The 26,407-nt window shown below is 46.4% G+C and overlaps 1 protein-coding gene across 2 annotated transcripts in view; it reads left to right on the top strand.

Annotated features, from left to right (window-relative positions):
• The window catches only part of tasp1 (taspase, threonine aspartase, 1), a gene marked incomplete at its 3' end in the record, with an annotated part of 79,759 nt that overhangs the window by 1,797 nt on the left and 51,555 nt on the right, over nt 1-26,407 (top strand). Inside the window, 6 exon segments of one of the 2 annotated variants that reach the window (XM_031799620.1) lie at nt 418-485; nt 3,281-3,349; nt 7,987-8,107; nt 15,707-15,791; nt 16,937-17,016; nt 18,223-18,332. In XM_031799620.1, coding sequence (XP_031655480.1) covers nt 418-485; nt 3,281-3,349; nt 7,987-8,107; nt 15,707-15,791; nt 16,937-17,016; nt 18,223-18,332 — 533 coding nt within the window. 2 annotated transcript variants of the gene reach the window in all.

Below are 26,407 nucleotides of genomic sequence, written 5' to 3' on the forward strand. Positions count from 1 at the left end.
GTGCGTCCCCTATTCTAATTGATCAGCAGTTGTTGAACACACGTGTGCGTGTGTGCATGCGCACGCGTGTGTGAAAATACTATTCTCTTCCTCAATAGTGTGCAGAAATGAGTACAACATCCTGGCATTTACATTTTCAAAATTCCATAAAACATATTTTCCTATTCCCTCCCCCCCCTCTCCCCCCCCCCTCTCCCTCCCTACTATTTAGAACCCAATTCTGTGTATTCTGACCACTGACTATGCAGACCGTGAAAGAGAGGCCTACAAAATGGATGTAGGATGATGTCATCATTAACCAGCTGTTGAAAACAACACACTGTCTTTACTGATGAATTCGCAACCCTTTTCATTTTATTTTTATTTTTTACATCACATACCTTCTTTTCACTTCTATGTGTGTTTATTTTGTTTCAGGAGCAGGATACCACTCTGAGTCCAAAGCCAAGGAATACAAGCATGTCTGCAAGAGAGCTTGTCAGAGAGTGAGTTTCCTTCGACTTGTCCGGCGCTTCCGGCATCAGTGCAGAATGCACCACTTTGTTATCACCTGTTTGCCATGCCAATAAAGCCCCTTGAATTCAATTGAATTGAGAGGAAGCCGCACTAGAGTATTGAGTTACAGCCTGAGACGACAGCGCTGTTGTCGTGTTCAGATCAGGAGGACAGGGAGGGATCTAGCACCCTGTAGTAGTAGTGCACTACGTTGGACCATTTGGAACGCACATCTCCGTCTTCAGAGAGGAGTCCCGCGTGAGACGGTGTTGCGTCAGGGAGTTATGTGTTGGTAACACGCCATCGTCAGTCTCAGCTGGCCCGGAGAAAACTACACGCTGTAATGTCATGTTCCGGCACTTTCTGTGTTTTCAGCTTTGTACAGCAGAAAACCTCCTTTACTTTTATTTTACAGTCCATAGAGCAGCAACAGATGTCCACGGGGAACATTGGCTGTCTGTCCAAGTCTCTGTCTCTGTACCGTCTGTCTATATGCTGTCTCTGTCTGTCTGTCTCTGTGCTGTCTATCCTGTCTCTGTACTGTCTATCTGTATGCTGTCTCTGTCTGTCTGTATGCTGTCTCTGTCTGTCTGTCTCTGTGCTGTCTATCCTGTCTCTGTACTATCTGTCTATATGCTGTCTCTGTACTGTCTATCTGTATGCTGTCTCTGTCTGTCTATATGCTGTCTCTGTCTGTCTATATGCTGTCTCTGTCTGTCTATATGCTGTCTCTGTCTATATGCTGTCTCTGTCTGTCTATATGCTGTCTCTGTCTATATGCTGTCTCTGTCTGTCTATATGCTGTCTCTGTCTGTCTATATGCTGTCTCTGTCTATATGCTGTCTCTGTCTGTCTATATGCTGTGTCTGTGCTGTCTGTCTCTGAGCTCTCTCTGTCTCTATCCTGTCTCTGTGCTGTCTGTCTCTGATGTCTCTATCCTGTCTCTGTACCGTCTGTCTATATGCTGTCTCTGTCTCTGTGCTGTCTCTATCCTGCTTCTGTACTGTCTGTCTATATGCTGTCCAAGTCTCTGTACTGTCTGGTCTATGCTGTCTCTGTGCTGTCTCTGTGTTGTCTGTCACTGTTCTCTTTGTGCTGTCTACTGTCTCTTTGCTGTCTCTGTGTTGTCTCTGTCTTTGTTCTGTCTCTGTGCTGTCTGTCTCTGTGTTGTCTCTGTCATGTCCCTACTGTCTCTTTCTCTGTTGTCTACTGTCTCTGTCTATATTCTGTCTAGGTGCTCTCTCTCTGTGTACTATCTCTGTCTCTGTGCCGTCTCTGTCTCTGTGCCGTCTCCGTCTCTGTGCCGTCTCCGTCTCTGTGCCGTCTCCGTCTCTGTGCCGTCTCCGTCTCTGTGCCGTCTCCGTCTCTGTGCCGTCTCCGTCTCTGTGCCGTCTCCGTCTCTGTGCCGTCTCCGTCTCTGTGCCGTCTCTGTCTCTGTGCCGTCTCTGTCTCTGTGCCGTCTCTGTCTCTGTGCCGTCTCTGTCTCTGTGCCGTCTCTGTGCCGTCTCTGTGCCGTCTCTGTCTCTGTGCCGTCTCTGTCTCTGTGCCGTCTCTGTCTCTGTGCCGTCTCTGTTTCTGTGCCGTCTCTGTTTCTGTGCCGTCTCTGTGCCGTCTCTGTCTCTGTGCCGTCTCTGTCTCTGTGCCGTCTCTGTCTCTGTGCCGTCTCTGTCTCTGTGCCGTCTGTCTCTGTGCCGTCTCTGTCTCTGTGCCGTCTCTGTCTCTGTGCCGTCTCTGTCTCTGTGCCGTCTCTATCTCTGTGCCGTCTCTGTGCCGTCTCTGTCTCTGTGCCGTCTCTGTCTCTGTGCCGTCTCTGTCTCTGTGCCGTCTCTGTCTCTGTGCCGTCTCTGTCTCTGTGCCGTCTCTGCCGTCTCTGTCTCTGTGCCGTCTCTGTCTCTGTGCCGTCTCTGTCTCTGTGCCGTCTCTGTCTCTGTGCCGTCTCTGTCTCTGTGCCGTCTCTGTCTCTGTGCCGTCTCTGTCTCTGTGCCGTCTCTGTCTCTGTGCCGTCTCTGTCTCTGTGCCGTCTCTGTCTCTGTGCCGTCTCTGTCTCTGTGCCGTCTCTGTCTCTGTGCCGTCTCTGTCTCTGTGCCGTCTCTGTCTCTGTGCCGTCTCTGTCTCTGTGCCGTCTCTGTCTCGGTGCCGTCTCTGTCTCGGTGCCGTCTCTGTGTTGTCTCTGTCATGTCCCTACTGTCTCTTTCTCTGTTGTCTACTGTCTCTGTCTCGGTGCCGTCTCTGTCTCGGTGCCGTCTCTGTCTGTAATGTCTGTGCTGTCTCTGTAGTGTTGAGTGATACAGTAGGTAAATGCTGTCTCTGTAGTGTTGCATGATGCAGTCAGTAAATGCTGTCTCTGTAGTGTTGAATGATGCAGTAGGTAAATGCTGTCTATGTAGTGTTGAATGATACAGTAGGTTAATGCTGTCTCTGTAGTGTTGCATGATGCAGTCGGTAAATGCTGTCTCTGTAGTGTTGCATGATGCAGTCGGTAAATGCTGTCTCTGTAGTGTTGAGTGATGCAGTAGGTAAATGCTGTCTATGTAGTGTTGAATGATACAGTAGGTAAATGCTGTACTGTGAAATATGATCCATGATTTGTTGGTGTTTAATCAGCAAGGGGAGAGTTTGTATTGCTCTTACCCTGTTGCATCATGGGTCGTGTTCATTAGGGCATGCAACGGACAACAATGAGTAAGTCCAGGGAGTATTGTGTTGAGACTCTCCCTGTTTCAGTCCCTTGTTCGCCACGGCGACTGTAAACTGTCCTACCTGTAACGTGACGTCTCTCTCTCAGGCTGTGGACAGACTGAAAGCCGGTGCTCTGGCAGTGGACGCCGTGACTGCAGCCCTTGTTGAGCTTGAGGTTAGTGTGTGTGTGACCGCAGCCCTTGTTGAGCTTGAGGTTAGTGTGTGTGTGACCGCAGCCCTTGTTGAGCTTGAGGTTAGTGTGTGTGTGACCGCAGCCCTTGTTGAGCTTGAGGTTAGTGTGTGTGTGACCGTAGCCCTTGTTGAGCTTGAGGTTAGTGTGTGTGTGACCGCAGCCCTTGTTGAGCTTGAGGTTAGTGTGTGTGTGAGAGACCACAGACCTAGTTGAGCTTGAGGTTAGTGTGTGTGTGTGAGACCACAGACCTAGTTGAGCTTGAGGTTAGTGTGTGTGTGAGAGACCACAGACCTAGTTGAGCTTGAGGTTAGTGTGTGTGTGAGAGACCACAGACCTAGTTGAGCTTGAGGTTAGTGTGTGTGTGTGAGACCACAGACCTAGTTGAGCTTGAGGTTAGTGTGTGTGTGAGAGACCACAGACCTAGTTGAGCTTGAGGTTAGTGTGTGTGTGAGAGACCACAGACCTAGTTGAGCTTGAGGTTAGTGTGTGTGAGACCACAGACCTAGTTGAGCTTGAGGTTAGTGTGTGTGAGACCACAGACCTAGTTGAGCTTGAGGTTAGTGTGTGTGTGAGAGACCACAGACCTAGTTGAGCTTGAGGTTAGTGTGTGTGTGAGGGACCACAGACCTAGTTGAGCTTGAGGTTAGTGTGAGAGACCACAGACCTAGTTGAGCTTGAGTTATCTTGGAACCAGAGATGATTTAAACGTGTTCTATGCCACATTAGGGCTGTGTGGACGTTTTCCACATGTTGTTACGTCACAGCCTTATTCTCAAATTGATGAGGAAATGTTTTTCTTTGATTAAAGACAAACTTAAAGACAAACTTTTAAAGACAAACTTTAGTTTAGTTTAGTCTTTTTTTGTTGTAGGCCGTCATTGTAAATACGAATTTGTTCTAAACTTGACTTGCCTAGGTAATAAAATAAATTCTATACACAATACCCCATAATGACATCACAGTACCCCATAATGACATCACAATACCCCATAATGACATCACAATACCCCATAATGACATCACAGTACCCCATAATGACATCACAGTACCCCATAAAGACATCACAATACCCCATAAAGACATCACAATACCCCATAATGACATCACAATACCCCATAATGACATCACAATACCCCATAATGACATCACAATACCCCATAATGACATCACAATACCCCATAATGACATCACAATACCCCATAATGACATCACAATACCCCATAATGACATCACAATACCCCATAATGACATCACAATACCCCATAATGACATCACAATACCCCATAATGACATCACAATACCCCATAATGACATCACAATACCCCATAATGACATCACAATACCCCATAATGACATCACAATACCTCATAATGACATCACAATACCCCATAATGACATCACAATACCCCATAATGACATCACAATACCCCATAATGACAAAGCGAAAACTGGTTTTTAGAAATGTTTGCAAATGTTTTTTTTTTTGAAAGGATATCGTATTTACGTTTTCAGACCCTTAGAACACAGTGGCCTCCATCATTCTTAGATGGAAGACGTTTGGAACCACCAAGACTTTTCCTAGAGCTGGCCTTGGTCAGAGAGGTGACCAAGAACCCGATGGTCACTCTGGCAGAGCTCCAGAGTTCCTCTGAGGAGATGGGAGAAACTTCGAGAAGAACAACCATCTCTGCAGCACTCCACCAATCAGGCCTTTATGGTAGAGTTGCCAGATGTAAGCCACTCCTCAGTAAAAGGCACATGACAGCACGTGTGGAGTGTTGCCAAAAGGCACCTAAAGTCTCTCAGACCATGAGAAACAAGATTCTCTGGTCTGATGAAACCAAGATTGAACTCTTTGGCCTGAATGCCATGGTGAAGCCTGGTTCCATCCCTACGGTGAAGCACGGTGGTGGCAGCATCCCTACGCTGAAGCATGGTGGCAGCAACCCTACGGTGAAGCACGGTGGTGGCAGCATCCCTACGGTGAAGCACGGTGGTGGCAGCATCCCTATGGTGAAGCACGGTGGTGGCAGCATCCCTATGGTGAAGCACGGTGGTGGCAGCATCCCTATGGTGAAGCATGGTGGTGGCATCATCATGCTGTAGTCAGGATCGAGGCAAAGATGAACGGAGCAAAGTACAGAGAGACCCTTGACAAAAACCTGCTCTAGAACGAAGGACCTCAGACTGGAACGAAGGTTCACCTTCTAACAGGACAACGACACTAAGTACACAGCCAAGACAACGCAGGAGGGGTTTCGAGACAAGTTTCAATGTCCTTGAGTGGCCCAGCCAGAGCCCCGACTTGAACCTCCATCGAACATCTTTCGAGAGACCTGAAAATAGCTGTGCAGCGATACTCCCCATCCAACCTGACAGAGCTTGAGACGATCTGCAGAGAAGAATGAAACTGCCCAAATACAGGTGTGTCAAGCTTGTAGCGTCATACCCAAGAAGACTCGAGGCTGTAATCGCTGCCAAAGGTGCTTCAAAAAAGTACTGAGTAAAGGGTCTGAATACTTACGCAAATATGATATTTCAGTTTTTTATTTGTAATAAATTTACAAACATTTCTAAACACCAGTTTTTTTTGCTGTGGCGTATTGAGTGTGTAGGATACATTTTAAGAAAAATATAAAGATTTTAGATTTAGGCTGTTATGTAACAAAATGTAGAAAAAGTCAAGGGGTCTGAATACTTTCCTAATGCACTGTAAATTTGGCCTCGGTGTAATTTCATTCATTCGAATTTTGCTGACTGTTTGAATTGCGGTGTATTTGTACAACAAGGCTGATTTTAGGGGGAAAAAAATTGTCCATAAAAAAATAAGTAAAGCCCCAGCCCTATTGAATCTGAGTACAGACACGCATTAAATCCAACCACAGATGCCTTTTAAAACACTACTCCTGAATTCTAAAAACATACATATCACAGAGTGAGTATTTAATGGACTGAAGGACTCTTAGGATCCTTACAAAGTGATGTGTGACATAACATCTATGTTTAGATCACAGCTCCTAAAGTTGTTAGTTAAAGGGTAAAGGAAGTAGTAAAGTTTTCTTTCTGTGAAAATGTATATCTGTGTCTAAATATCCTATTTCTTAATGTAAACTTGGCAAAGAAACGTACCTTTTTCAGGGCCCTGTCTTTCAAAGATCATTTGTAAAAATCCAAAGAACTTTTCACAGATCTTCATTGTAAAAGGGTTTAAACACTGTTTCCCATGCTTCAATGAACCATGAACAATTAATGAACATGCACCTGTGGAACGGTCGTTAAGACATTAACAGCTTTCAGACGGTTGGCAATTAAGGTCACAGTTATGAAAACCTAGGACACTAAAGAGGCCTTTCTACTGACTCTGAAAAAACACCACAAGAAAGATGCCCAGGGTCCCTGCTCATCTGCGTGAATGTGCCTTAGGCATGCTGCAAGGAGGCATGAGGACTGCAGATGTGGCTAGGGCAATACATTGCAATGTCCGTACTGTGAGATGCCTAAGACAGCGCTACATGGAGACAGGACGGACAGCTGATTGTCCTCGCAGTGGCAGACCACGTGTAACAACACCTGCACAGGATCGGTACATCTGAATATCACACCTGCGGAACAGGTTCAGGGTGGCAACAACAATTGCCTAAGTTACACCAGGAACGCACAATCCCTCCATCAGTGCCCAGACTGTCTGCAATAGGCTGAGAGAGGCTGGACTGAGGGCTTGTAGGCCTGTTGTAAGGCAGGTCCTCACCAGCCATCACCGGCAACAACGTTGCCTATGGGCACAAACCCACCGTCGCTGGACCAGACAGGACTGTCAAAAAGTGCTCTTCACTGACGAGTCGCAGATTTGTCTCACCAGGGGTGATGGTCGATTGGCATTTATTGTCGAAGGAATGAGCGTTACACCGAGGCCTGTACTCTGGAGCGGGATTGATTAGGAGGTGAAGGGTCTGTCATGGTCTGGGACGGTGTGTCACAGCATCATCGGACTGAGCTTGTCGTCATTGCAGGCAATCTCAACGCTGTGCATTACAGGGAAGACATCCTCCTCCCTCATGTGGTACCCTTCCTGCAGACTCATCCTGACATGACCCTCCAGCATGACAATGCCACCAGCCATACTGCTCGTTCTGTGCGTGATTTCCTGCAAGACAGGAATGTCAGTGTTCTGCCATGGCCAGCAAAGAGCCCGGATCTCAATCCCATTGAGCATGTCTGGGACCTGTTGGATCGGAGGATGAGGGCTAGGGCCATTCCCCCCAGAAATGTCCAGGAACTTGCAGGTGCCTTGGTGGAAGAGAAGCAAGAACTGGCAAATCTGGTGCAGTCCATGAGGAGGAGATGCACTGCAGTACTTAATGCAGCTGGTGGCCACAACAGATACTGACTGTTACTTTTGATTTTGACCCCCCCCCCCCCCCCCCCCCCCCTTTGTTCAGGGACACGACTCAATTTCTGTTAGTCACATGCCTGTGGAACTTGTTCAGGTTATGTCTGTTGTTGGATCTTGTTATGTTCGTACAAATATTTACACATGTTAAGTTTGGTGAAAAAATAAACGCAGTTGAGAGGACGTTTCTTTTTTATTATTCTTCTAAATGTTTTTTTGTCATCCACAGGATTCTCCGTTCACCAACGCGGGAATGGGCTCTAACTTAAACCTGTCGGGGGAGATCGAGTGTGACGCCAGCATCATGGATGGGAAGTCTTTACGTTATGGAGCTGTAGGTGCTGTTAGCGGTGAGTTACTGACCAACTACTGATGCCTTAGTGTTTGTGTAACTAGCATCTATTTAAAGCCCTTATCGCAGGGGGCAAAACGTCTAGAAAATGTCTTCTATTCTGGTTGTAATGTTGTCAGATTGACGTTATTTTAACCAGCTTTGCCTGTTGGGATCTATGGTAGAACTTCAGCTATAAGCAACCCTGAACCAACCCTTCAGCTTTAAGCAACCCTGAACCAACCCTTCAGCTATCAGCATTGTACAGTCCCCTGAACCAACCCTTCAGCTATAAGCAACCCTGAACCAACCCTTCAGCTATCAGCATTGTACAGTCCCCTGAACCAACCCTTCAGCTATAAGCATTGTACAGTCCCCTGAACCAACCCTTCAGCTATAAGCATTGTACAGGCACCTGAACCAACCCTTCAGCTATAAGCATTGTACAGGCACCTGAACCAACCCTTCAGCTATAAGCATTGTACAGTCCCCTGAACCAACCCTTCAGCTATCAGCATTGTGCAGTCACCTGAACCAACCCTTCAGCTATCAGCATTGTACAGTCACCTGAACCAACCCTTCAGCTTTGTGGAGTGTATTCCTCGATAGCTGGTTCTACATCTACAGATCCAACCCCTTTTAAAAGAGTGACGATGTTATTGGCTTCGTAACCAGTCCTGCACTGTGCTCACCATTAACATTTCAGCAGTCTGCCCTGCGCCAAACAGTTGTTTTTATAAGGCCTCCAGCAAAGACAGATCTCCTGAGTATAGACTTCACAATGTTCTGAGAACAAACACACACACACACACACACACACACAAAAAAACACAGCATGCTGTAACAGTCAGCCATTTTTAAATTTAAATTAGTACATGACAAATGAAAGGTTCTTGGCTCCGATTGGACCTGTTCTGTTCTGTTCTTTCCAGGCCCGTATTTCACATAAGGGCACCGTAGTAATGCACTACGTAGGTGTATTGTAAACCACGTCCTATAACAGGTCTATGAAACTGTCCAAGGTTGTAGGTTCAATTCCCACAGAGATCCGTGACACTTAACAACAAAACAAAAACATGTATTTACTCACATCTCTTGTACGAAGTTTAGATAGATGTGTCTGCTAAGTGGAATACACCACAACAGTACCTGACGTCTATTTACTGGCTCCATTAACCTGTTGTGGAGGTCCTCAGCTGACGGGCTAGTCTGGTTTTGAAAGCCGGTTGGATGTACCGCCAAATTCTCTAAAACGACGTTGGATGCGCTTTACGGTAGAGAAAATGAACTTTAAATTCTCTGGAAACGGCTCTGGTGGACATTCCTGGACAGTCAGCATGACAGTTTCATGCTTCCTTCAACTTCTGTGGTGTTGTGTTGCGTGACGAAATTGTATATTTGAGTGGCCTTAATATTGTCCACAGCACAAGGTGCACCTGTGTAATGATCATGCTGTTTAATCAGCTTCTTGATATGCCACACCTGTCAGGTGGATGGTTTATCTTGACAAAGGAGAAATGTTCACTAACGAGGATGTAAACAAAGTTTTTGCACAAAATTTAAGAGAAATAATTATGATTTTTTTTGTGCGTATCTTTTATTTGACCATGTTGTGTTTACATTTTTATTCTGGTATATATATAATTACACACACACAGAATAAAATATATATATATATATATATATATATATAATTAATTTAGTACCAGTCAAATGTTTGGACACACCTACTCATTCAAGGGTTTTTCTTTATTTGGACTATTTTCTACAAAACTATGAAATAACACATATTTATTTTATTTTATTTTACCTTTATTTAACCAGGCAAGTCAGTTAAGAACAAATTCTTATTTTCAATGACGGCCTGGGAACAGTGGGTTAACTGCCTGTTCAGGGGCAGAACGACAGATTTGTACCTTGTCAGCTCGGGGGTTTGAACTCACAACCTTCCGGTTACTAGTCCAACGCTCTAACCACTAGGCTACCCTGCCGCACATATGGAATCATGTAGTAACCAAAAAAGTGTTAAACAAATCAAAATAGATTTGAGGTTCTTCAAAGTAGCCACCCCTTGCCTTGATGACAGCTTTGCAGACTCTTGGCATTCTCTCAACCAGCTTCATGAGGTAGTCACCTGGAATGCATTTCAATTAACAGGTGTGCCTTGTTAAAAGTTGTGGCATTTCTTTCTTTCCTGTGTTTGAGCCATTCAGATGTGTTGTGATGAGGTAGTGGTGGTATACAGAAGATAGCCCTATTTGGTAAAATACCAAATCGATATTATGGCAAGAACAGCTCAAATAAGCAATGAGAAATGACAGTCCATCTTTACTTTAAGACATGAAGATCAGTCAATTTCAAGAACTTTGAAAGTTTCTTCAAGTGCAGTTGCAAAAACCATCAAGAGCTGTGATGAAACTGGCTCTCATGAGGACCACCACAGGAAAGGAAGACCCAGAGTTACCTCTGCTGCAGAGGATAAGTTCATTAGAGTTACCAGCCTCAGAAATTGCTGCCCAAGTAAATACTTCACAGAGTTCAAGGAACAGACATCTCAACATCAACTGTTCAGAGGAGACTGCGTAAATCAGGCCTTCATGGTCAATTTGCTGCCAAGAACACTACTAAAGAACACCAATAAGAAGAGACTTGCTAAGGCCAAGAAGCACAAGAAATGGAGCTCTGGAAATCTGTCCTTTGGTCTGATGAGTCTAAATTTGAGATTTTTTGGGTTTCAACAGCCGTGTCTTTGTGAGATGCAGAGTAGGTGATCTCTTCCCAACGTGAAGCATTGAGGAGCATGGAGGAGGAGGTGTGGCGGTGCTTTGCTGGTGACACTGTCAGTGATTTAGAATTCAAGGCACACTCAACCAGCATGTCTACCACAGCATTCTGCAGTGACACGTCATTCCATCTGGTTTGCGCTTAGTGGGACTATCATTGGTTTATCAACAGGACAATGACCCAACACACTTCCAGGCTGTGTAAGGGCTATTCTACCAAGAAGGAGAGTGATGGAGTGCTGCATCAGATGACCTGGCCTCCACAATCCCCCTACTTCAACCCAATTGAGATGGTTTGGGATGAGTTGGACTGCGGAGTGAAAGAAAAGCAGCCAACAAGTGCTCAGCATATGTGGGAACTCCTTCAAGACTGTTAGAAAAGCATTCCAGGTGAAGCTGGTTGAGAGAATGCCAAGAGTGTGCAAAGCTGTCATCAAGGCAAAGGGTGGTTACTTAGAAGAATCTCAAATATAAAATATAATTTGATTTTAACACTGTTTTGGTTACTACATGATTCCATATGTGTTAGTTCATAGTTTTGATGTCTTCACTATTATTCTACAATTATAGAAAATAGTAAAAAATAAAAAACCCTTGAATAATTATTTTTGTACTTTTGTGTGTGGGGGGGCACTAACTTCTTAAAATTCTACACATTTTGCCATGGGGTGGAGAGAATGTTACTGTTTTAAAGCTAATTTCCTACAATGCTAAGCATTTTGCCATGACTTGTGACGTGTTCATATGCCTGGGGTGGTCTCGTGCACGGACCAAAATGTGGACTGCCTTTGGGTTCACCAGAACCAGGATTAATAAAACACTGGTCTAATGGACTAATCCATCTCATCATTAGCTGCGGTGCTGGGTTCTCCCTACAAGCATTTTTTAAAATGTTTTTAAAATGTATTTTACCTTTATTTAACTAGGCAAGTCAGTTAAGAACAACTTCTTATTTACAATGACGGCCTAGGAACAGTGGGTTAACTGGTCTAGGAACAGTGGGTTAACAGGCCTAGGAACAGTGGGTTAACTGGTCTAGGAACAGTGGGTTAACTGGTCTAGGAACAGTGGGTTAACTGGTCTAGGAACAGTGGGTTAACAGGCCTAGGAACAGTGGGTTAACAGGCCTAGGAACAGTGGGTTAACAGGCCTAGGAACAGTGGGTTAACAGGCCTAGGAACAGTGGGTTAACAGGCCTAGGAACAGTGGGTTAACAGGCCTAGGAACAGTGGGTTAACTGGTCTAGGAACAGTGGGTTAACTGGTCTAGGAACAGTGGGTTAACTGGTCTAGGAACAGTGGGTTAACAGGCCTAGGAACAGTGGGTTAACAGGCCTAGGAACAGTGGGTTAACAGGCCTAGGAACAGTGGGTTAACAGGCCTAGGAACAGTGGGTTAACTGGCCTAGGAACAGTGGGTTAACTGGCCTAGGAACAGTGGGTTAACAGGCCTAGGAACAGTGGGTTAACAGGCCTAGGAACAGTGGGTTAACAGGCCTAGGAACAGTGGGTTAACAGGCCTAGGAACAGTGGGTTAACTGGCCTAGGAACAGTGGGTTAACTGGCCTAGGAACAGTGGGTTAACTGGTCTAGGAACAGTGGGTTAACTGGTCTAGGAACAGTGGGTTAACTGGTCTAGGAACAGTGGGTTAACTGGTCTAGGAACAGTGGGTTAACAGGCCTAGGAACAGTGGGTTAACAGGCCTAGGAACAGTGGGTTAACTGGCCTAGGAACAGTGGGTTAACTGGCCTAGGAACAGTGGGTTAACAGGCCTAGGAACAGTGGGTTAACAGGCCTAGGAACAGTGGGTTAACAGGCCTAGGAACAGTGGGTTAACTGGTCTAGGAACAGTGGGTTAACAGGCCTAGGAACAGTGGGTTAACAGGCCTAGGAACAGTGGGGTTAACAGGCCTAGGAACAGTGGGTTAACTGGTCTAGGAACAGTGGGTTAACTGGCCTAGGAACAGTGGGTTAACAGGCCTAGGAACAGTGGGTTAACTGGTCTAGGAACAGTGGGTTAACTGGTCTAAGAACAGTGGGTTAACTGGTCTAGGAACAGTGGGTTAACTGGTCTAGGAACAGTGGGTTAACTGGTCTAGGAACAGTGGGTTAACTGGCCTAGGAACAGTGGGTTAACTGGCCTAGGAACAGTGGGTTAACTGGTCTAGGAACAGTGGGTTAACTGGTCTAGGAACAGTGGGTTAACTGGTCTAGGAACAGTGGGTTAACTGGCCTAGGAACAGTGGGTTAACTGGTCTAGGAACAGTGGGTTAACTGGCCTAGGAACAGTGGGTTAACTGGTCTAGGAACAGTGGGTTAACTGGCCTAGGAACAGTGGGTTAACTGGCCTAGGAACAGTGGGTTAACTGGTCTAGGAACAGTGGGTTAACAGGCCTAGGAACAGTGGGTTAACAGGTCTAGGAACAGTGGGTTAACAGGCCTAGGAACAGTGGGTTAACAGGCCTAGGAACAGTGGGTTAACTGGCCTAGGAACAGTGGGTTAACTGGTCTAGGAACAGTGGGTTAACAGGCCTAGGAACAGTGGGTTAACTGGTCTAGGAACAGTGGGTTAACAGGCCTAGGAACAGTGGGTTAACTGGTCTAGGAACAGTGGGTTAACTGGTCTAGGAACAGTGGGTTAACTGGCCTAGGAACAGTGGGTTAACTGGTCTAGGAACAGTGGGTTAACTGGTCTAGGAACAGTGGGTTAACTGGTCTAGGAACAGTGGGTTAACTGGTCTAGGAACAGTGGTTAACTGGTCTAGGAACAGTAGGTTAACTGGTCTAGGAACAGTGGGTTAACTGGTCTAGGAACAGTGGGTTAACTGGTCTAGGAACAGTGGGTTAACTGGCCTAGGAACAGTGGGTTAACAGGTCTAGGAACAGTGGGTTAACAGGCCTAGGAACAGTGGGTTAACAGGCCTAGGAACAGTGGGTTAACAGCCTAGGAACAGTGGGTTAACTGGCCTAGGAACAGTGGGTTAACTGGCTAGGAACAGTGGGTTAACAGGCCTAGGAACAGTGGGTTAACTGGTCTAGGAACAGTGGGTTAACAGGCCTAGGAACAGTGGGTTAACTGGTCTAGGAACAGTGGGTTAACTGGTCTAGGAACAGTGGGTTAACTGGCCTAGGAACAGTGGGTTAACTGGTCTAGGAACAGTGGGTTAACTGGCCTAGGAACAGTGGGTTAACTGGCCTAGGAACAGTGGGTTAACTGGTCTAGGAACAGTGGGTTAACAGGTCTAGGAACAGTGGGGTTAACTGGTCTAGGAACAGTGGGGTTAACTGGTCTAGGAACAGTGGGTTAACTGGTCTAGGAACAGTGGGTTAACTGGTCTAGGAACAGTGGGTTAACTGGTCTAGGAACAGTGGGTTAACTGGTCTAGGAACAGTGGGTTAACTGGTCTAGGAACAGTGGGTTAGGGTAACTGGTCTAGGAACAGTGGGTTAACTGGCCTAGGAACAGTGGGTTAACTGGCCTAGGAACAGTGGGTTAACTGGCCTAGGAACAGTGGGTTAACTGGTCTAGGAACAGTGGGTTAACTGGCCTAGGAACAGTGGGTTGAGACTGGTCTAGGAACAGTGGGTTAACAGGCCTAGGAACAGTGGGTTAACTGGTCTAGGAACAGTGGGTTAACTGGTCTAGGAACAGTGGGTTAACTGGTCTAGGAACAGTGGGTTAACTGTCTTGTTTTAGGGGCAGAACAACCGTTTTTTTTTTTTTTTACCTTGTCAGTTCGATCTAGCAACCTTTCGGTTACTTGGCCCAACGCTCTAACCACTAGGCTTCCTGCCACATGAACTACTACCTGCTGATTTATTAGTTGAACAGCAGAGTGAATGTGTGTTACGCCATCCTAACCCCAGAACATGGCCATGGAGACAGGGCCCTATGTAACCCCAGAACATGGCCTGGTGGATCTATATGTACCATGGAGACATGGCCTGGTGGATCTATATGTACCATGGAGACAGGGCCCTATGTAACCCCAGAACATGGCCTGGTGGATCTATATGTACCATGTCATTGGGACAGGGCCCTATGTAACCACAGAACATGGCCTGGTGGATCTATATGTACCATGTCATTGGAGACAGGGCCCTATATAACCCCAGAACATGGCCATGGAGACAGGGCCCTATGTAACCCCAGAACATGTCCTGGTGGGTCTATATGTACCATGGAGACAGGGACCTATGTAACCCTAGAACATGGCCTGGTGGATCTATATGTACCATGGAGACAGGGCCCTATGTATCCCCAGAACATGGCCTTGTGGATCTATATGTACCATGGAGACAGGGCCCTATGTAACCCCAGAACATGGCCTGGTGGATATATATATACCATGGAGACAGGGCCCTATGTAACCCCAGAACATGGCCTGGTGGATCTATATGTACCGTGGAGACAGGGCCCTATGTAACCCCAGAACATGGCCATGGAGACAGGGCCCTATGTAACCACAGAACATGGCCTGGTGGATCTATATGTACCATGGAGACAGGGCCCTATGTAACCCCAGAACATGGCCTGGTGGATCTATATGTACCATTGAGACAGGGCCCTATGTAACCCTAGAACATGGCCTGGTGGATCTATATGTACCATTGAGACAGGGCCCTATGTAACCCTAGAACATGGCCTGGTGGATCTATATGTACCATGGAGACAGGACCCTATGTAACCCCAGAACATGGCCTGGTGGATCTATATGTGCCATGGAGACAGGGCCCTATGTATCCCCAGAACATGGCCTGGTGGATCTATATGTACCATGGAGACAGGACCCTATGTAAACCCCTTGATTCACAACCTTTCTGTTTCCTGTGCAGGTATAAACAACCCAGTGCTGGTGGCCAACAGGTTACTGAGTGAAGCCCAGAAAGGAAAACTGTCAGCTGGACGAATACCCCCCTGGTAAACATCTCTTTAAAAAAAAAACACTATTTACTTGTCCAGTATTTGTCTTACCTTTCACAGATTTACTTTGTGGAACTGAATATAACCCAGGAGGCTCTAACTATTTCTGTAACAATCACTGGTACAGCAGTAACACGCTACTAACTCGCAAGGGATTAATGGTGAAAAGGATATCTGAAATGACTGAGAGAACATCTAATCCAACTGGGGAGAGAGAGCTAGAGGTGTGATTTAACTGTGTGATCTCTGTGATGAATGGAAACATCTAATCCAACTGGGGCGAGAGAGCTAGAGGTGTGATTTAACTGTGTGATCTCTGTGATGAATGGAAACATCTAATCCAACTGGGGAGAGAGAGCTAGAGGTGTGATTTAACTGTGTGATCTCTGTGATGAATGGAAATATCTAATCCAACTGGGGAGAGAGAGCTAGAGGTGTGATTTAACTGTGTGATCTCTGTGATGAATGGAAACATCTAATCCAACTGGGGAGAGAGAGCTAGAGGTGTGATTTAACTGTGTGATCTCTGTGATGAATGGAAACATCTAATCCAACTGGGGAGAGAGAGCTAGAGGTGTGATTTAACTGTGTGATCTCTGTGATGAATGGAAACATCTAATCAAACTGGGGAGAGAGAGCTAGAGGTGTGATTTAACTGTGTGATCTCTGTGATGAATGGAAACATCTAATCCAACTGGGGAGAGAGAGCTAGAGGTGTGATTTAACTGTGTGATCTCTGTGATGAATGGAAACATCTAATCCAACTGGGGAGAGAGAGCTAGAGGTGTGATTTAACTGTGTGATCTCTGTGATGAATGGAAACATCTAATCCAACTGGGGAGAGAGAGCTAGAGGTGTGATTTAACTGTGTGATCTCTGTGATGAATGGAAACATCTAATCCAACTGGGGAGAGAGAGCTAGAGGTGTGATTTAACTGTGTGATCTCTGTGATGAATGGAAACATCTAATCCAACTGGGGAGAGAGAGCTAGAGGTGTGATTGAACTGTGTGATCTCTGTGATGAATAGAAACATCTAATCCAACTGGGGAGAGAGAGCTAGAGGTGTGATTTAACTGTGTGATCTCTGTGAGGAATTTCCTCCACTGAAAGCATCGCTTATTGTCCTCTTTATCTCCTAAGCTTTCTAGTGGGTCGAGGAGCACATGACTGGGCTGTGAACCATGGGATACCTCCTTGTCCCTCAGAGAAGATGGCTACCAGTGAGTATCTGTCAATCATGTTTTCTAGCTGGGGGGGGAGGGGGGTCCAAATCCTGACCTATGAGTGACCATGTAAATGAGAGTAAATCAACATTGTTTTCCTAACCTTTTGAGTGAACCTGACCGTGTGTTAATGACCAGTCTGGCCGTGGGGTAGTGACCAGCCTGACCGCGTGGTAGTGACCAGCCTGACCGCGTGGTAATGACCAGCCTGACCGCGTGGTAATGACCAGCCTGACCGCGTGGTAATGACCAGCCTGGCCGCGTGGTAGTGACCAGCCTGGCCGCGTGGTAGTGACCAGCCTGGCCGCGTGGTAGTGACCAGCCTGACCGCGTGGTAGTGACCAGCCTGACCGCGTGGTAGTGACCAGCCTGACCGCGTGGTAATGACCAGCCTGACCGCGTGGTAATGACCAGCCTGGCCGCGTGGTAATGACCAGCCTGGCCGCGTGGTAGTGACCAGCCTGGCCGCGTGGTAGTGACCAGCCTGGCCGCGTGGTAGTGACCAGCCTGACCGCGTGGTAGTGACCAGCCTGACCGCGTGGTAGTGACCCAGTACAGTATATGAGCTATGTGTTCTGTGTTGCCTTCCCTGTACAGTATATGAGCTATGTGCTCTGTGTTACCGTCCCCCTACAGTATATGAGCTATGTGCTCTGTGTTACCGTCCCCCTACAGTATATGAGCTATGTGCTCTGTGTTACCGTCCCCCTACAGTATATGAGCTATGTGTTCTGTGTTACCTTCCCTGTACAGTATATGAGCTATGTGCTCTGTGTTACCTTCCCAGTACAGTATATGAGCTATGTGCTCTGTTACCTTCCCTGTACAGTATATGAGATATGTGTTCTGTGTTGCCTTCCCAGTACAGTATATGAGATATGTGCTCTGTTACCTTCCCAGTACAGTATATGAGCTATGTGCTCGGTGTTACCGTCCCCCTACAGTATATGAGCTATGTGTTCTGTGTTACCTTCCCAGTACAGTATATGAGCTATGGGCTCTGTGTTGCCTTCCCAGTACAGTATATGAACTATGTGCTCTGTTACCTTCCCTCTACAGTATATGAGATATGTGTTCTGCGTTGCCTTCCCAGTACACTATATGAGATATGTGCTCTGTTGCCTTCCCTGTACAGTATATGAGCTATGTGCTCTGTGTACCGTCCCTCTACAGTATATAAGCTATGTGTTCTGTGTTGTCTAGAGTTCAGTCTATCGGCCTACAAGAGGAACAAGCACAAGATGGAGCTGGCAGAGAAGGTGGATACAGGGTTTAATCATCACAGTAAGAAGAGACGACAAGCAAGTGAAACCGTGAGTAGCTCCCTCCTACACCTCACTTCAGCACCTGGTCAGAGTCATCAACCATGTCACCTGTCTCAAGACAAGATGACGTGGGGAGCATCTCGGGTCAGATTTCCTCGGACACAGATAAAGTCACGAGCACTTTCAATGGAGTTATATTAGTCCAGTCTTAATCTGTGTCCAGGAAACCAGTCCTTAGTGTTTCACTTGTACCATAATATTACTGTAAACTGGTTCGGCACGACTAAAATATATATTTTTTTAAATGCAGTAAGTAATTAGTGAGGTCAGAGAGATGCTGACTGTTTGAATAAAGAAACATTTACCCCCACAGTGATGTCTTCCACATTTACCCCCACAGAGATGTCTTCCACATTTACCCCCACAGAGATGTCCTCCACATTTACCCCCACAGAGATGTCCTCCACATTTACCCCCACAGAGATGTCCTCCACATTTACCCCCACAGTGATGTCCTCCACATTTACCCCCACAGTGATGTCCTCCACATTTACCCCCACAGTGATGTCCTCCACATTTACCCCCACAGTGATGTCCTCCACATTTACCCCCACAGTGATGTCCTCCACATTTACCCCCACAGTGATGTCCTCAAATCTACACATTTACCCCCACAGTGATGTCCTCAAATCTACACATTTACCCCCACAGTGATGTCCTCCACATTTACCCCCACAGTGATGTCCTCCACATTTACCCCCACAGTGATGTCCTCCACTCTACACATTTACCCCCACAGTGATGTCCTCCACATTTACCCCCACAGAGATGTCCTCCACATTTACCCCCACAGTGATGTCCTCCTCTCTACACATTTACCCCCACAGTGATGTCCTCCACATTTACCCCCACAGTGATGTCCTTCTCTCTACACATTTACCCCCACAGTGATGTCCTCCTCTCTACACATTTACCCCCACAGTGATGTCCTACACATTTACCCTCACAGTGATGTCATCCACATTTACCCCCACAGAGATGTCCTCCTCTCTACACATTTACCCCCACAGTGATGTCCTCCACATTTACCCCCACAGTGATGTCCTCCTCTCTACACATTTACCCACACAGTGATGTCCTCCACATTTACCCCCACAGTGATGTCCTCCACTCTACACATTTACCCCCACAGTGATGTCCTCCACTCTACACATTTACCCCCACAGTGATGTCCTCCAATCTACACATTTACCCCCACAGTGATGTCCTCCACATTTACCCCCACAGTGATGTCCTCCACATTTACCCCCACAGTGATGTCCTTCTCTCTACACATTTACCCCCACAGTGATGTCCTCCTCTCTACACATTTACCCTCACAGTGATGTCCTACACATTTACCCTCACAGTGATGTCATCCACATTTACCCCCACAGAGATGTCCTCCACTCTACACATTTACCCCACAGTGATGTCCTCAAATCTACACATTTACCCCCACAGTGATGTCTTCCAATCTACACATTTACCCCCACAGTGATGTCCTCCACATTTACCCCCACAGTGATGTCCTCCACATTTACCCCACAGAGATGTCCTCCACTCTACACATTTACCCCACAGTGATGTCCTCCTCTCTACACATTTACCCCCACAGTGATGTCCTTCTCTCTACACATTTACCCCCACAGTGATGTCCTTCTCTCTACACATTTACCCCCACAGTGATGTCCTTCTCTCTACACATTTACCCCCACAGTGATGTCCTTCTCTCTACACATTTACCCCCACAGTGATGTCCTCCTCTCTACACATTTACCCCCACAGTGATGTCATCCACATTTACCCCCACAGTGATGTCCTTCTCTCTACACATTTACCCCCACAGTGATGTCCTCCTCTCTACACATTTACCCCCACAGTGATGTCCTACACATTTACCCTCACAGTGATGTCATCCACATTTACCCCCACAGAGATGTCCTCCTCTCTACACATTTACCCCCACAGTGATGTCCTCCACATTTACCCCCACAGTGATGTCCTCCTCTCTACACATTTACCCACACAGTGATGTCCTCCACATTTACCCCCACAGTGATGTCCTCCACTCTACACATTTACCCCCACAGTGATGTCCTCCACTCTACACATTTACCCCCACAGTGATGTCCTCCAATCTACACATTTACCCTCACAGTGATGTCCTACACATTTACCCTCACAGTGATGTCATCCACATTTACCCCCACAGAGATGTCCTCCACTCTACACATTTACCCCACAGTGATGTCCTCAAATCTACACATTTACCCCCACAGTGATGTCTTCCAATCTACACATTTACCCCCACAGTGATGTCCTCCACATTTACCCCCACAGTGATGTCCTCCACATTTACCCCACAGAGATGTCCTCCACTCTACACATTTACCCCACAGTGATGTCCTCCTCGCTACACATTTACCCCCACAGTGATGTCCTTCTCTCTACACATTTACCCCCACAGTGATGTCCTTCTCTCTACACATTTACCCCCACAGTGATGTCCTTCTCTCTACACATTTACCCCCACAGTGATGTCCTTCTCTCTACACATTTACCCCCACAGTGATGTCCTCCTCTCTACACATTTACCCCCACAGTGATGTCATCCACATTTACCCCCACAGTGATGTCCTTCTCTCTACACATTTACCCCCACAGTGATGTCCTCCTCTCTACACATTTACCCCCACAGTGATGTCCTACACATTTACCCTCACAGTGATGTCATCCACATTTACCCCCACAGAGATGTCCTCCTCTCTACACATTTACCCCCACAGTGATGTCCTCCACATTTACCCCCACAGTGATGTCCTCCTCTCTACACATTTACCCACACAGTGATGTCCTCCACATTTACCCCCACAGTGATGTCCTCCACTCTACACATTTACCCCCACAGTGATGTCCTTCTCTCTACACATTTACCCCCACAGTGATGTCCTTCTCTCTACACATTTACCCCCACAGTGATGTCCTCCTCTCTACACATTTACCCCCACAGTGATGTCATCCACATTTACCCCCACAGTGATGTCCTTCTCTCTACACATTTACCCCCACAGTGATGTCCTCCTCTCTACACATTTACCCCCACAGTGATGTCCTACACATTTACCCTCACAGTGATGTCATCCACATTTACCCCCACAGAGATGTCCTCCTCTCTACACATTTACCCCCACAGTGATGTCCTCCACATTTACCCCCACAGTGATGTCCTCCTCTCTACACATTTACCCACACAGTGATGTCCTCCACATTTACCCCCACAGTGATGTCCTCCACTCTACACATTTACCCCCACAGTGATGTCCTCCACTCTACACATTTACCCCCACAGTGATGTCCTCCAATCTACACATTTACCCCCACAGTGATGTCCTCCACATTTACCCCCACAGTGATGTCCTCCACATTTACCCCCACAGTGATGTCCTTCTCTCTACACATTTACCCCCACAGTGATGTCCTCCTCTCTACACATTTACCCTCACAGTGATGTCCTACACATTTACCCTCACAGTGATGTCATCCACATTTACCCCCACAGAGATGTCCTCCACTCTACACATTTACCCCACAGTGATGTCCTCAAATCTACACATTTACCCCCACAGTGATGTCTTCCAATCTACACATTTACCCCCACAGTGATGTCCTCCACATTTACCCCCACAGTGATGTCCTCCACATTTACCCCACAGAGATGTCCTCCACTCTACACATTTACCCCACAGTGATGTCCTCCTCTCTACACATTTACCCCCACAGTGATGTCCTCCTCTCTACACATTTACCCCCACAGTGATGTCCTCCTCTCTACACATTTACCCCCACAGTGATGTCCTCCACTCTACACATTTACCCCCACAGTGATGTCCTCCACTCTACACATTTACCCCCACAGTGATGTCCTCCACTCTACACATTTACCCTCACAGTGATGTCCTACACATTTACCCTCACAGTGATGTCATCCACATTTACCCCACAGAGATGTCCTCCACTCTACACATTTACCCCACAGTGATGTCCTCCTCTCTACACATTTACCCCCACAGTGATGTCCTTCTCTCTACACATTTACCCCCACAGTGATGTCCTTCTCTCTACACATTTACCCCCACAGTGATGTCCTTCTCTCTACACATTTACCCCCACAGTGATGTCCTTCTCTCTACACATTTACCCCCACAGTGATGTCCTCCTCTCTACACATTTACCCCCACAGTGATGTCATCCACATTTACCCCCACAGAGATGTCCTCAAATCTACACATTTACCCCCACAGTGATGTCCTCCACATTTACCCCCACAGTGATGTCCTCCACTCTACACATTTACCCCCACAGTGATGTCCTCCACTCTACACATTTACCCCCACAGTGATGTCCTCCAATCTACACATTTACCCCCACAGTGATGTCCTCCACATTTACCCCCACAGTGATGTCCTCCACATTTACCCCCACAGTGATGTCCTCCTCTCTACACATTTACCCCCACAGTGATGTCCTTCTCTCTACACATTTACCCCCACAGTGATGTCCTCCTCTCTACACATTTACCCCCACAGTGATGTCCTCCTCTCTACACATTTACCCCCACAGTGATGTCCTCCTCTCTACACATTTACCCCCACAGTGATGTCCTCCTCTCTACACATTTACCCCCACAGTGATGTCCTCCACATTTACCCCCACAGTGATGTCCTCCTCTCTACACATTTACCCCCACAGTGATGTCCTCCACATTTACCCCCACAGTGATGTCCTCCACTCTACACATTTACCCCCACAGTGATGTCCTCCACATTTACCCCCACAGTGATGTCCTCCACTCTACACATTCAGTCCTAAATCCAATGTCCTCCTGTAATCCAAGGTGCTGCCAGATGACTATGTTGAGGAAACCACACACACACACACACACACACACACACACACAGTCCTGTAATCTGATGTCTGCCAGATGACTATGTTGAGGAAACTATATACACACACACACACACACACACACACACACACACACACACACACACACACACACACACACACACACACACACACACACACAGTCCTGTAATCTGTAGTCCGCCAGATGCCGAAGGGAGGGAACCCACAGTATAATGATGACCTGGAGATATGAGGGTGTGGAGACCTCAATTACTCACAAAGACATCACACACTCATAGTTACACAGACACACACACACAAACTGAATTCTTGCAATGAGACAACTAAACGTAGAAGGTGTTTAACATGACCGTCCCTTTCAGTGACCGCCGCGTTCTCAGACACACAACGAGGGAGAGGCCATGCAGATGGGCAGTAGTAGCTGTGGTTACATAAACACTGTGAAGTAGCTTTCTCTCTTAATAGTGGCACTGTGTCCCCGTGCTCAAGAGCTCCCAAGGTAACCTGCCTAAATGACTATCAACCCGTAGCACTCACATCTGGAGCCATGAAATGTATTTGAAAAGGCTGGTCATGGCTCACGTCAACACCATTATCCCAGAAACCCTGGACCCACTCCAATTCACATACCTCCCCAACAGATCCACAGATGATGCAATCTGTATTCCACTCCACACTGCCCTCTCCCATCTGGACAAGAGGAATACCTATATTAGAATGCTGTTCATTGACTACAGCTCAGCGTTATTAATTACACTTAAGCTCGTCAATAAGCTAAGGACCCTGGGACTAAACACCTCCCTCTGCAACTGAATTCTGGACTTCTTGACGGGCCGCCCCCAGGTGGTGAGGGAAGGTAGAAACACCAACGCAACACTGACCTTAAACACTGGAGCTCCCCAGGGGTGCGTGCTCAGTCCCCTCCTGTACTCCTTGTTCACCCACGACTTCAACACCATCATTAAGTTAGCTGATGACACAACAGGGGTAGGGGCCTGATCACAGACAACGATGAGACAGCCTATAGGGAGGAGGTCAGAGGACTGGCATTGTGGTGCCAGGATAACAACCTCTCCTTCAACGTGAGCAAGACGAAGGAGTTGATCGTGGACTACAGGAAATGGAGGGGGCTGTAGTGGAGCAGGTGAACAGCTTCAAGTTCCTCGGTTTCCACATCGCTAAGGAATTAAGCACACCAACGTGAGTGAATAGGGCACAACAACGCCTCTTCCCACTCAGCAGGCTGAAAAGATTTGGGCCTCAGATCCTCAAAGTTCTACAGCTGCACCATCGAGAGCATCTTGACTGACTGCATCACCGCCTGGTATGGCAACTGCTTGGCATCTGACCGCAAGGCGCTACAGGGAGTAGTGCGTACGGCCCAGTACATCACTGGGGCCAAGCTTCCTGACACCCAGGACCTCTATACCAGGCGGTGTCAGAGGAAGGCCCTAAAAAGAATCCAGCAACACCAGGTAGCTTCTGAAATGGTCAAAGACTTTTCTCTGCTACCGCACGGCAAGTGGTACCAATACACCATGTCTGGAACCAACAGGACCCTGAACAGCTTCTACCCCCAAGCCATAAGACTGCTAAACACACACACACACACACACACACACACACACACACATTCACAAAAAAGCGAAACGCAACACGCAACAATTTCAAATATTTTACTGAAGTTACAGTTCATATAAGGGAATCCGTCAATTTAAATAATTAATTAAGCCCTAATTGATGGATTTCCCTTTAAGGCCCTTTAATTAAGCCCTAATTGATGGATTTCCCTTTAAGGCCCTTTAATTAAGCCCTAATTGATGGATTTCTCTGGCAACACAAATACCCCCACCCCCCCCCCCCCCCCCCAAAAATTTTTTTTGGGGGGGGGGTATGATATTTGTGTGTCTGTAACTTTCTGGCTATATAAAATGCTAACCTCCCCTGTTATTATAATGGTGAGAGGTTATGATAGAGACATTAAGATTCAATTATATGTCAACAGCTCTGGTGGATATTTCTGCAGTCAGCATGCCAATTGCACGCTCCCTCAACTTGACACATCTGTAGCATTTTGTTGTGTGACAAAACTGCACATTTTAGTGTGGCCTTAATATTGTCCCCAGCACAAGGTGCACCTGTGTAATGATCATGCTGTTTAAACTGCTTCTTGATATGCCACACCTGTCAGGTGGATGGTTTATCTTGGCAAAGGAGAAATGTTCACTAACGAGGATGTAAACAAAGTTTTTGCACAAAATTTAAGAGAAATAATTATGATTTTTTTTGTGCGTATCTTTTATTTGACCATGTTGCGTTTCTTTGTATTCGGTGTGTGTATATATATATATATATATATGTGTGTGTGTGTGTGTATATATATATATATATATATAATTACACACACACAGAATACAAAGAAGAAAAAATATATATATAATTAATTAATTAATTAGTACCAGTCAAATGTTTGGACACCTACTCATTCCAGGGTTTTTCTTTATTTTTACTATTTTCTACATTGTAGAATAATAGTGAAGACATCAACACTATGAAATAACACATATGGAATCATGTAGTAACCAAAACAGTGTTAAACAAATCAGATATGTTATTTTTTATTCTTGCCTTGATGACAGCTTTGCACATTCTTGGCATTCTCTCAACCAGCTTCATGAGTTAGTCACCTGGAATGCATTTCAAATAACAGGTGTGCCTTGTTAATTTGTGGACTTTCTTTCCTTAATGCGTTTGAGCCAATCAGTTGTGTTGTGACAAGGTAGGCACACATGTTATTTGAAATGCATTCCAGTAAACAGAAGATGGCCCTATTTGGTAAAAGACCAAGTCCATATTATGGCAAGAACAGCTCAAATAAGCAAAGAGAAACAACAGTCCATCATTACTTTAAGACATGAAGGTCAGTCAATCCGGAAAATGTCAAGAACTTTGAAAGTTTCTTCAAGTGCTATCACAAAAACCCTCAAGCGCTTTGATGAAACTGGCTCTCATGAGGACCACCACAGGAAAGGAAGACCCAGAGTTACCTCTGCTGCAGAGGATAAGTTCATTAGAGTAACCAGCCTCAGAAATTGCAGCCCAAATAAATGCTTCACTGAGTTCAAGTAACAGACACATCTTAACATCAACTGTTC

This window comes from Oncorhynchus kisutch, linkage group LG20, assembly GCF_002021735.2.
Source record: "Oncorhynchus kisutch isolate 150728-3 linkage group LG20, Okis_V2, whole genome shotgun sequence".
NCBI classification, from domain to species: Eukaryota; Metazoa; Chordata; class Actinopteri; order Salmoniformes; family Salmonidae; genus Oncorhynchus; species Oncorhynchus kisutch.